General features: G+C 40.7%; 1 protein-coding gene across 1 annotated transcript; it reads right to left on the minus strand.

Moving 5' to 3' along the window:
* Positions 1 to 1223: 1223 nt before the first annotated feature.
* LOC110051457 (dual serine/threonine and tyrosine protein kinase-like) lies at positions 1224 to 11285 on the minus strand. The gene is made up of 5 exons (XM_020757487.2): positions 10187 to 11285; positions 4837 to 5739; positions 3526 to 4073; positions 2984 to 3230; positions 1224 to 2183 (listed from the first exon to the last, which is right to left on the minus strand). The coding sequence occupies exons 1-5, from the start codon at positions 10823 to 10825 to the stop codon at positions 1722 to 1724; spliced, it is 2799 nt and encodes a 932-aa protein (XP_020613146.1). The 5' UTR covers positions 10826 to 11285; the 3' UTR covers positions 1224 to 1721.
* Between the last annotated feature and the right edge of the window lie 1316 nt (positions 11286 to 12601).

The following is a 12601-nucleotide window of genomic DNA, read 5'->3' on the forward strand; positions in this document are numbered from 1 at the left end:
ACCAAATAATTCAGTCTGATAAAAAACGTTTGAGAAAACATGTACATCTACGACAGAAGGCTGTAAGCTATATTTAGAAGGCGAGAACCTATGGTATTTTTAGCTCTTCAAAAAAGAGAGACTGGAACGTTTTTACATACTTTTGAAGCTTTCGAATGATTCGCTTATTTTCTGGTTACTGTGACAAAATTAGTGCACTTTCATATACATTGATTGGTTAATAAGCAGAAACTTTCAGATATTTCTGAAAGTGTTCCCAATGTTTAGCACGGGCAATACTTTCCAAAAGGTTTTTTCATGCTTTCTAGAGACTGTTCTAAAACACTGTACGAGTATCTGAGGAACAAGAAACATGTCAGTCCATAGAAAATTGTGTTCGTATTGTACCTATGAGTTGGGAGCCTGGTTACTGAGCTAAGTGCCCAGTTGTCGCGCTTCGCGAGGCAGTTTGATTGTTCGGCTTTTGTCATTTCGCAACCGGTGAGGGAGCGGGGTGGGGGGCGGGGGCGGGGAGGTACTCCCTTATGTCCAGCTTAAAGGGTATGGTCGTTTTGATCCGAAATAGGGCATCGAATTTTTGGTCAGGTCATAAACAATGTTGGGGAAATCGCAGATTTTGGTCTTAAAACACATTATTTGCTCACAGATAAAATGATTTTACCCATTGCACAAGGAGAGGTTAGGAGCTTGGTACCGAGGATGTTTTTGAGTTTTGAGTCTGCAATGAAGTGGGCAAATGTCGCATTCACGAATCTTCGTATAATGGATGCCGTGTTTGTGATTTCGTTGACACACAAACCTGCTACCGACCCGCCTCCTCCTCAACTCCTGCCTCTTTCTAGTACAGTGATGATATTAGTGTTGTAGCGGTTTCATTGCCCTCACCTTCGCAGGCAATACATATTTAATGATAACTTGTATTGATATTTTCACTTGGTTTTTTCCGAGTTTAATAAACCGGCTATGTGTAATAATTTTCACGTAGCCATTTTACTCCATGCTCTGTTTTGTATTGCCTTCATGAACATGAGCTCAGCACATATTTCATTTTGGCTAATTTTATTCTTGAAATTGTACTTGGGGAGATTAGAGCACAAAATAGGGCAAGGGTTTTGGAAAGCGGGCCGCACGCCCCACACAATTCTTCTGGGAGTACCCACTCTCACTTCCCCCCACCGGGACTCCACTTCCCATGTACTAAGCAAAGTGACACAACCAACGAGTAGCGAAAAATAATTTAATAACCACAAACTATATACAATGCATTTTTTATTGTTTCCCTACTTACATCTTGGAAGAAATGGTTATGAATTTATAAGCCATCATCAAATGTATATTTTCAATTTATTTATGATTTTTTTGTGTTCGGTTTTGTTTTCTTGTTTTAAACGAAGATACAAATAAGAAAATGCAATACACGCGGTTGTCATTCACCCCTTGAAAATATTATTTTTATGCTATTGTTTCTTTCTAATAAAACGCCGGGTATTTGAAATATTTACATATTCGAAAGGTCCAGGCGTAATGACTACATAATGGACAAGCTTTATGGTCAATTTGCCTTTGATAATTTACGAGTTCCCTTAACTAAGCGCGACTACACGAGTTTCTTCGCTGGTCCGTAACAGGCAGGGCCGCTCTACAATGGATGAAAGGTACCTTGTCTGATTTAGTCTGTCTCACTCTCAATTTAGTCTCAATCTCCTCGATAGTCTTATTCGCTAAAGCAACATTTCTAGTTCTTTGAATGGTCTAGTTTCCCGTCGCTGCTTGACCGGAGCTCCGCGCCGGTTCTCCACTCGTTTAATGATCTCAATCAGCCTCGGTTGAATGGCGCCGAGAAGCGGTCGGCCGCTCGGGTCCCCACACCAACAAGCCTCCATCAGCGTCCAACATTCGTCGTCAAAGTTCGCCAAGCGCTCGGGTCGGACGCCGCGCCGAACGGCCGACCAAAGATGGTCTTTACTTGCACATTGTTCGAATGCCAAGGGAAGCCGAACCGTTCCCGCGCAGATGTACCAGAAGAGGATTCCGAAAGCGTACACATCCACGCTGTTGTCATAGCGACCGGAAAACAGTTCTGGGGCCATGTGGATGGGTGTGCCCACGATGGAACCTGACATCATGGCCTCTGGCTTGCAGAATCCCAAGTCGGTTATTTTACCTCGGTTCTTGGCATCCAGCTAAAATCGAAAAAAGGAAACCTTAGTACTGTGTACCGTACCTAGGCTCTGCTTTTTGAGAACTGCACTTTCTAAATTATCCTTCTCAAATTGGTTTTGTCGAGACACTTGGACAGCGTATGTTGTGCAATTCTTCAACCGACGAGAATTCTCATCATAAGAGAACTCCAGGTAGTTTGTTTTAGCATTGAGATATATTTCCACCACCGATTCAACATCCCAAGAAGACATTAAGTCTTCCCAAACGCAATATATTGCGAAATCTGTATGATGATCAAGGCTTATTATTCTATTCGTGGACCCGCGCCAACTGGATTTACAGCGAGGGACGATCACTGATAGCTACATGTAAGATCAAACGTCAGAAAAAGTCGAGAGGAGATGAGCGGAGTTTAAACTCCTGTAAAACTGTAAGTCTTACACAGTAACCCGTCTGACCATTCAGTGATGAAAATCAACGAGAGGTGAAAAAATCTTTAGAAAGAAAATCCTTTACGAACACTTTTGACTCTCATCGTCGCGTGATTCGGCCATTAAAGGAGCTCAGTCATGGCATTTTGAGTTATTTTGGCCACGTAAAAAATTACCTTTACATTGAAGGAAACCTGAAAATAGTAGTTTACTAAGGTAGAAAAATACCACAGAGACAATAATGAACCATAAAGAAGCAAGAATGGTTAAGGATGGAGAAGATTAACACGGATTACAAACGACGAACTTGAAAAGTTTATGCTGAACTTTTCAAGATGCGCAAACCGTGTCGTAGCTCGTTTAAGTTACATTTATTTCAGCCTACCCACCAGCACGTTCTTCAGCTTGATGTCGCGGTGCACCAGACCCTGGCTGTGCAGAAACCGGATACCCTCCACCACATCAAGAGCGACTAACAGCCTGCCTCTGTTGTTGAGTCCAGTCTTGATTCCTTGGTACAGGTCGCGCTGCAGTCTGTCCATGACCAACAGGACTGCTGGGGAACTCCCTCCGCCGTAACTATAGTCAATCACTGAGCCTATGATGGACACGATGCGGTTGTGCTTTGGTATGGATCTGAGGAAAGAAAAAAGAAATAAAACTTAGGATTTGATTTAAACAGAAAGAGCAGGCAAATGTGATGAAACAGTTGGGTTTCCAGCGGATCATATTGTAAGAGCTTTAAATTTCAATTGGCCTTCACATGGCGGGGGTTCAAAGATCTGAGTCTCTGTGTATTCCCTTCCTTACCAGCCTCTTACCAACACTTTAATGATAAGGGCCTTATTAGTCAATCAAAGTAACTGTTCCAAGGAATACATACAACAAAGGATTATAGCACATGTCGAGATACAATGTAAATAAACAGTACCTTGTGTAGAAAAATTCCAAAGCCAAATCATTCCAGTGTTTATCATCAGGGGGGACCACAGACTTGATAGCACACGGCTGATGCCCTGCATAACGTTCACATGAATACACAACTCCGTACTGTCCCCTCCCGACTTCCCGACCCATCTGCGGCATTCCATACACCACCACATCTCTCAGTGAGGTGCTCTCCAGAGCAAGTCGCGCAATCTTGGGAGCATGGCATTTGCGCACTCTCATACGTTTCTCTTCGGTCCTTTCAAGTCTCCCACAGTGATGTGCTTCAAGGATTCGTAATGATGTGGCAAATGCCTCGTGGGATTTTTGGAGTCTGGTTCTGAACTGTGAGCAGATGTGCCTTGCCAGCCGTGTTTCACTGAGACTAGTCAGCATATCTTGGGCTACTTTCCTTTTCCAGGCACCGTCTACCTTGGGTGGGGCTTGACCAGGAAGAGTTTGAAGGGCTTGCTTCATCTTCTCCCACAAAAGTCGAGCCAGGGATGAACTTGCTCTCACCGTAACCTCAATTTGGTACGCTGAGTCCAGCACCTGTTGGCAATTAAGAAAGATGTTAAAAGGAACCTACTTTGACTGTGTTGTAATATATTTTGTGGCAAGTCTCCACTGATAAGTGCAGTGGCTCAATGCTACCTTCCTGGGATTATTCACTTCACTTCCCAAGTGCCTCTCTGGGTGACCTGACAAGAAAGCTGCCGGTACATGTATAATAATTATTGTACATGTAAATGAAGCCTTCACAGGAATGTACTGTGGCATCCAAAACAAATCTGTTGATATCACTTCCAGAGATAAGAAAAGAATAAGCCATCTTAACCCTTGAAAATGGGTATATATTTTAGCTCCTGCCAATGTTAAAGAAATAGTCACTAAAATGTACCAGGTAATAATAATTTGTAGATTAAAAAATAAATTCTCCCGACCAACAACTCACGGCCGACAATTAGGGTTAGAACCCATAACTCCTGTTACAGCTGAGTACATGCATGCTGGGCCCTTGATGTTACTGGCCAACTTAACAAGTTTGTCACGGGTGTGAAGATCACGAGTAACAGCCCTGGTGTGTGGCACTAAATAAAGTAGAGATCAGATCTTATGGCGAATTTATAATAAAGGAATACAATTAATTTTGAATTGAACATCAACAAACAGTCAGTAAAATTGACTTGTCATTCATTTTTTTGCAGACTGAACTAGTTCTCTGGGTACCCAAACTATATGTACACTGTAAAGTACATGTGCATATAAACTATAGCTGAATGCCCACTTAACAGTACATGTATTGTGTACTCACATGTCTCAGTGACGACGTCGCTGACTCCCCATTTTCATACACTCCTTCTCTGTCCATCTTTTCTAAACTTTCAATGCACCGCTTCAGAGTTCCAATAAAATTGTCTTGGAGATACTTCACTGAACTGATCAAACCTTGTGCGACAGAATTGTTAATTCTTGCAAGAACAAGTTCCTGAATTACTGTAGTGCAGTATTGCAGATCCTTGGGGTTTGCCAGCTCACCATCGGATGACACTTTTATTCCTTCAAAATTCAGATCTTCCACTTCTTTTAAAATTTCTGGTGACAGGGTGGATATTGTTGAGTGTATAAGGTCTTTGATTTCCTCCTGCTTACGACTTGCACTTTCCATCAGGGCTTTATACAGATCCTCTTCTTTTTCTCTGGCATAGTCAAGTCTCCGTGGGGTAATTACCATGTCCCGTGCCATGTCAAATGCTGTTGTAATGAACATGCCCAGCACTCTCACATGAGCTTCATTCAGCACGGTTGCAGCTGAAACCACATTGTACTGAAGCACTTGTCGCACAAAGAGCAGAAAACAAGGAAAAAGGGCAAAGTCCTCTATCAGATTTGACTTTGGTCGTGTGGCCATCAAGATGGAATTGTTTGTTCGTTGGCTGTTGTCATCTAGTGTTTCACAACTGTCTTCCTCCAAGGACAGGTATTTTAACTCACAGAGTTGCTCGAACAGTCTTGTTTTAGAAACATTTGTCTTTGTTTGAACTTTCACCTTTGGCTCCCCATTAACGATTCCCTGGTCCATGGCCTGGATGGCGTCATTACGTCCTGATTCAGTCATGGAATCTGTAAGCTCCACAGGAGGATTTCTGCTACATTTCACAAAGAACACAGCCATGTCCGGTGCTAAGGCCTTCACTTGTAGAAGTTCTTGCTTGTCCTAAAAGTAACAGGAAACATATGTACACTTAATTCACCTCACTGGCTGAACACATGTGTACAACTGCATCTATAGACAATTGCCCCGATCATCAGATTTTAAAAGGAATTTCACATGTTACTCAGCATAACATGATACAGGGCATAACATAACCCATATTAAAGTACTGTACATGCCCATTCAAGGAGAGACATTGAAATATTGAAGTATTTTCTCAACTAAATATTATTGCAAGAACATTTTGCTATTTTGTAATTTGTAAAGGTCCACATCAGCCATGTGCTGCCTAATACATGTAACGGAACTTTTAAAAGGCACATATCTCTTACTAATAGAGTTTAAGGTCTGCACTGTAAGTTATGGACCAAGATTTTCCCCCTTTGATTTATGGCCCAAGCACTAAATGCAAGGGGACACACCAAAAACAAAAAAAAAACAAAACAAAAAACAAAAAAAAGACAAATCTTTAAGATCTTTATCTTACAGAACACACCACAAATAGGGGGTTAGTAGAATATTTATTATGTCTCTAATTTTGAGCGTGTCTGATGGGTTTGAGAAACAATTTCTATTCATGTGGAAGGGCTTGACATGACTGATGAATGTACATGAAAACCAAAACAACTCGATTCAAAATTGTTGTGCGATGTCAGTGTGGTTTTATACCAAAGTAAAGGTGAAGTCTTAAACTTTTGGCTGCCATAATTTACTTAACAACAGTTAGTGATAAATCACAAACATTTTTGGCAACAAAAATGGCTTTAAATTGTAGAGGGCCATACAGTTGAATTTACAACCTGCTAAATTGACCAATCAAAGCTTGTGTAGTAACCGAGAGATACAAATACAGTCATGTATGTGTGTATGTACAGCAGCCAGAGCAAAATAATGCTAAAGACTGGCACTAAAATACATTGTTAGTACAATGTAAAACTTGAAATCGTCAACACTGACTAACATATCTAGTATTCAAAGAACATATTTTAAACCGATTCCATTACATTGTATCTTTACGAAAGAAAACAAGCAAAACAAGAACACTCAAACTTATCCCCCTATACTGCATTGGAAACCCATAACAAAGCCAATCTGTGATCAGTCACTGGTAAAACAATCATCACAATCCACTAATAAAAAACAGAATTAGAATTTTTAAAAAGGAAACAAAATTTTTCATTTTACAAAACATGCTTCGACATTCCTATGCCATCTTCAGTTGCAAATGTTCGACGGCTGTACATTTGAATTTTCTTTTTCATTTTTTATTTTATTTAATTTTATGTTTTTGTTTCAACTACTGTTGGTGTGCACACAGCCTTTGTTCCCAGTGTATTCCAATATTCAAATTGTTAACCTAAATTTTATGGCATACTTTTATAATGTAATCATGTATACAGTAAAAATTCAAAATAATGTACAACCGTCATTTAAACATAATTGCAACTGAATATGACAGAGGAATGTCGAAACACATTTTGTAAAATGAAAAATGTTGTTTCTTTTTAAAAATTGCTGTCACTCTGCTGTTTTTACGACTGTTTGGTAGAATTAGAATGAGATTTGACTTGAGCCCATGACATGGTACCATTGGCGCCAGTGAACTGAGTTTTTAATCCATAGGTCATTACAAGTTTCTCCTTTATAACGCAACAGTAAGAGAATACTCAAGGAGATGTGACACCGTTGAAAACAGTCACACTAAGAAAGTACATGTACCACTTCCTATCCGATCACCAAAGCAAGTGATAAAATCGCTTGGCTGTATTGCAGGTTCTCGTTACTTTCCAATTTTTTTTCCATTTTCCCTGCCAATATAATATCAGTGATCTTCCTTCCATTACATTTACTTTCTTGTGGCTTCTTTAGCTGAAGCTGACCCATCCATTGCCTGATGTAGTTGAGGAGAGTTTGACTACTCCATCAATATAAGGCTGTGTGTACATTGCTGGTTTTCACTGTCATGCCATCAAAAATTAGACTATGAGTAGTCCCTCTTTCGCTTAGTCCGTCGTGCGTGATGCGAAAGGAGGGACTACCGCCTAAGCCCAAGAGTTTGCCCTTTCACGGCCGAGTGATTTTTTGGTGTAGGATTTCTCATCTTGACATCCTCTTGTTATCGCCTGTTGTCAATAACCCCGGGAGATATCCTGAATAAAATTTCTCTACTCTACTCTTCAAGTAGCGAGGCAAACATATGCCGTGAGAAGTATATCTTCGTTCAGTGTTCGTTCAGCGACACTGTCCAAGAAGTTTCAAAAAGAAGACGGCGAATAGGGTATCTTGTAACAATTTTCGCTGGGTCTGTACGTGTAAATCTAAAAGTTATTGCAAAAATTTCAAATGCAGAGTTTCAACCGAGAATTTACCGGCAGTGAAATGTTCGCCGATAGCAGCAGAAAGTTTCAGGTGAATGTCCAGTTTCAAGTGAAAGTTCGGTTCAATCTTTCAAATGGATGGCAGAAAGACCAAGCTCAGTGAATATTTATTTGTTGACTTGGACGATGCCGTTGAGCGGCAAAATCACAAAGTGGCTCGCAGTCGCGTTGGAGGCGGGAAGCTTTGCCAAACGAAACACTGGATAAATTTAAATCTTTCCAAAGCCTGTTGGCAGATTCGCAAGGATATCATGGTTCGCGAAGCGCGATTCCAACGCTTTGATTTGCTCTGGTACCGCTTCGATTTGCTCCGGTTCCAAAACATTCCTGCAAGACGTCACACGTATCTCGAATGTTGACAACACGTTGTCAACACTCCAAACATAAGCCAAGCATATTTTTGCATCGTGAGAGCAACGCATAATTCAAACTCTAGGGCTTAGGTGGTAGTCCCTCCTTTCGCGCACTCCTCGCCCCCAGGATTTCGTGGCCATTTTTTTCTCGCGCTTTTCTTTCGCGTCATGCACAACGGACTAAGCGAAAGAGGGATTACTCGTAGTCTATCAAAAATAAAAATTGTAACCATTCAATAATTATAGTCAATAATCTGGGATTGCTAGATGATTGATACATAACCCCCTCTTGCCAAGATTTAGGTCCAGGGACCAGTATGGTTTTTCATTTGCACATTATTCGGAAAAGTGTTTCACCCAAATTTATACTTATTTAGAGCTTTATATAGAGACACCATGTTGGTGCCATCTAGACTGGCACCAACATGTCAGCTATAAAGTAACAGAAACATTGGTTATCTACTGAAACCAGAAATAGCTCTAACACATTGAAATTAATACAATGTAATTCTTCTGATCTAGTGCGAGGACTGTTTAGTTATCAAAAACTAATAAGCGATAACTCATCTTTTTGCAGGATTGTGTGGGATTTTGTGGATTTTTAAGAATTTGTGTGTTATTGTGCTGGTTCGACTGAAATGTGTGGTCGTGCACCCACACACCCTGTCAAAAGCTCAGTTCATTGCATGGGCAGAACACTGTGAACAGCATGTGATGAAACCTTGAAAGTATAAATTTACAGCACATGTACAGTAACTTGTAATAAATGTGTAATTATTGTAGCCTGATGAGTTGAGAACATTTGCAGACAAACCACTCCACACAATATATCTTCTCACACACTCTTGTGAAAAACAGTCCTAAGGCACTCATGAGCAGATTCAAGTCACAATACAAGGTGAGTTTAAATGACCGAAACTAAATGTATTTCAAAATATTGGTGTCATAGAGTCCAACTGCACAATTTTTTATCAATTTAAGAGAGTTGAGCACACTTGATCTGCGATGGCTGCCAGCATATAGCTTGTTGTGATTGAGCTTAACATGTTTCCATAAGCATGCTTACAGTGCACATTTTGCTAAACAGCTTAGATTTAAGGTCTGTGCTGACCTTACATGTACTTGTCATGAGTAAATATTTCTGAGGAGGTGAAAGAGAAAGTTGTGTATTTTCTAAGAGGGTAAGAGAAAAAAAAATGTTTACCTCTAAAAGAAGCATTCTGTTTTCATTTTCAGGAAGGGCGAAGTTTGCCTTACCTCCTCTACGGAGGGGGGGAAGGGAGGGAGGCCAGGGGGTGTATGTGAACTGTAATGGATTATTCACTTCCTCTACTTGTTGCACACATACAATCATGTAAACCTCTATTCATGTGGCAATCCATAAAAGCTGTTGGAATTGTTTTCTTTTCTCGACATCTAATGCTGAACATATTTTCAAAGCAATTAGGGTTACTGTATACGACAAAAGGCAACAATAGGAACATGGACACAGCTACTTTAAATATTTTGTACAATTAAAAAGCCGATCGAGTGTCAGTTTTGTCTCAATGTACAATGTTGTCGAGTCAAGTCTTTTCAAAGTTCTTTTCTCTGTTAGAGGTCCAACTCTCACAAAATTATGCAAGAGAAAACGAGTTTTCGCACGCGCTCGAGCAAATTTCAAAAGAACAATAAATCAGGAGAAATACATAGCATTCTATTTACGACTTCTCTACCTACCTTTTCAGTCAAAATATCAAACTCTATGGCGTAAAGAACAATTGGCAGTACATCCTCACAACAGGCACGAAATATATTCTGTACGTCGCCTTCATGATTGCTTGGCGAACAAACCAACTCGGCCCCCGCTTTCAACAATGGATGGCTTAATGAGACCTCGGCCACTGCAGTCGCCAATGCTGGATCGTCTCTTTGTAGGTCCGTAAGTTCAAGATCTGCTCTAGGAACACATTCCCACGAGCCTTCATACGCGTCCAGGTTGGCCGCTAGTTCAAAACTATCGGGCAAAACGAGACTTACGTTGGAAATATTCCCGTACTTTATTCGAATCATCCGCCATGATGTGCGGCTATCAAGCTCTCCGACTACGGGAAGGACAGGTTCTCCCAGAAGCTCGTTTATCACGCAGACTTTGGCGAAGCACGTTTGTCCGATTACAATGATCGTTGGCGGTTTCTCACAAACCCTCGCTAAGGACTGATACTCGTTTTCGGGAAGGTACGCAGACAACACGTCTTGGCTGAACTGTCCGGAATCTTGAATTTCTTGAAAGTATCGGTTCGTATCTCGCTTTATCTGCTTCAACAACCTCGAATGCTCTTGAAACTTGCTTATCTCGTAAGGAAGGTTCGCAGCCATGGTAGAAGAAGAAGGCCTGTAAAGAAAAGAGGGTAAACTACATCTTTTCACGTCCCAACGAAGCCTCTAATAGCACAAGTTCCACTTTGACTTCTTGCTCATCAGCGTTCTGTTAAGCAACTTTACTTTGCCATCCAGTCTAGAAAATTCGACCAATGAAATGCTCTGTACCCTTACATGGGCAATGGTTTCCTTTATTTTCCGCCTGCGCGTTCTGGCGATTGCGTGAAGCGTGACATTGTTGACCAAAAACACATGAACAACACATGAAGAGAAATGAACACATGAAGTACACGAACACACCAGGCGAAACACGCTTAATCTCCACATAAAGATTGAAATAAAAACAAGAGGCCAAGTTTTCCTTAAAAAAAATAAATAAGATTGAGCAATTAGTCTGAATACACTTCCCTTCAAACTTCGTTTATTAAACCAGTGCACTGGAAGGGAAATTTTCGAGGGTAAAAAAAAAAAAACTCCTCCAATATCACGTTTACTACGTGCCGCGAGTTTGACACGTGAAACATAACCGAAATATAAAGCCCATCAAAGGTACATATTTGTAATAATAAGAAGGAGAACAATAATAATAATAATAATAATAATAATAATAATAATAATAATAATAATAATAATAATAATAACAAAACAAAACAAAAAACAAAAAGAGTTAGTTTAAAGCATAGCAGACCATGAATACCGGGTGACATGCCGAAGCAGAATTCGGGGTACCTCCATGCCTGCCTTCCTTTTCATCGAGAAGGGAAATGGAAAGGGATTTTGAAAACGGAGGTTTCACTCTGAAAACGCATCAAATCGTCCGTCCACACTGCGCCGGAGAAATTTGAAAACGCAACAATCGCCGGTTATTTTGGATTTGTGTTTGAGGAAGACTCGTGCAGGGAAATACAGGATTGTCGTAATGTCATCGTTTTTGAAAAGCTCCGTTTTCAAATTCTTCCGGTTGAAAGAGCGTTTTTGAAAAGTTCCGTTTTCGGATCGGTTTAGTGTGACCTAACCGCAGAAATAAAAGCTCCGTTTTCCTGAGGACGGGGCCAAGTTAAATAGCCTTCCATAATCCATGAGTACGTAGATAGGTCATTTTCTTCGGCTTTGTTCGGCCATGGAGTATGACGACCTATTTGGCGGCAAACGGAAAAGGGCAAAAATCGCTTCTGATTTTCTTTTCTCAGGGTGCGTTTATTTGGGGTGATCTGGATCAGGATCAGTGATCCAAGAGCACTAGGATCATGATGCATCAAAGGAACCGATGAATCGGTGACCAGATTGGATTAGTCGGTTCCTGTGATGCGCCATGATCCGAGTGATCTTGGATCACTGATCCGGATCCGGATCACCCCAAAGGAACGCACCCTCAGTCTTTCCTTCTCAATCGATCCAGCACAAGAACAGAAAAAACAAAAAACAAAAACAAAAAAACAACAACAAAAAAACAAGCAAACAAACAAACAAGCAAACAAACATACCTTGTTCAGAGCAAGATATGATAATTCTCACTTCAGTAGAAAAAGAGTGCGCCATCGGTGATTTGTTTTGAAACCCTTAATCCTTACTCGATTATTCCCACATTCGCCGTATAGCACCGTTTGAACGTAAACTTTATCACTTTTGGTGCGCTTTTCATAGTTCTTGTTGGGTTATGTCTGCTAAGCTGGGCCAGGAATACACCTATGACTAAATTTGTGAAAGGGGTATTGATGAAATTTCACCCTGGCATGGGCGTGTTTTCCTCCAAAGGAGACGGTAATAGACAAT

Source organism: Orbicella faveolata, unplaced genomic scaffold, assembly GCF_042242905.1.
Source record: "Orbicella faveolata isolate gen_17 unplaced genomic scaffold, um_ofav_v1 contig_35, whole genome shotgun sequence".
NCBI classification, from domain to species: domain Eukaryota; kingdom Metazoa; phylum Cnidaria; class Anthozoa; order Scleractinia; family Merulinidae; genus Orbicella; species Orbicella faveolata.

Bases quoted from the DNA above. Each gene is read 5' to 3' on its own strand.
- LOC110051457 (XM_020757487.2), bottom strand. From the start codon at position 10,825: ATGGCTGCGAACCTTCCTTACGAGATAAGCAAGTTTCAAGAGCATTCG. The intron at 4,074-4,836 runs GTGAGTACACAA...AATTGCCAACAG, and splicing joins CGACGTCGTCACTGAGACAT to GTGCTGGACTCAGCGTACCA. The intron at 2,184-2,983 runs GTGGGTAGGCTG...TTTCGATTTTAG, and splicing joins TCAAGCTGAAGAACGTGCTG to CTGGATGCCAAGAACCGAGG.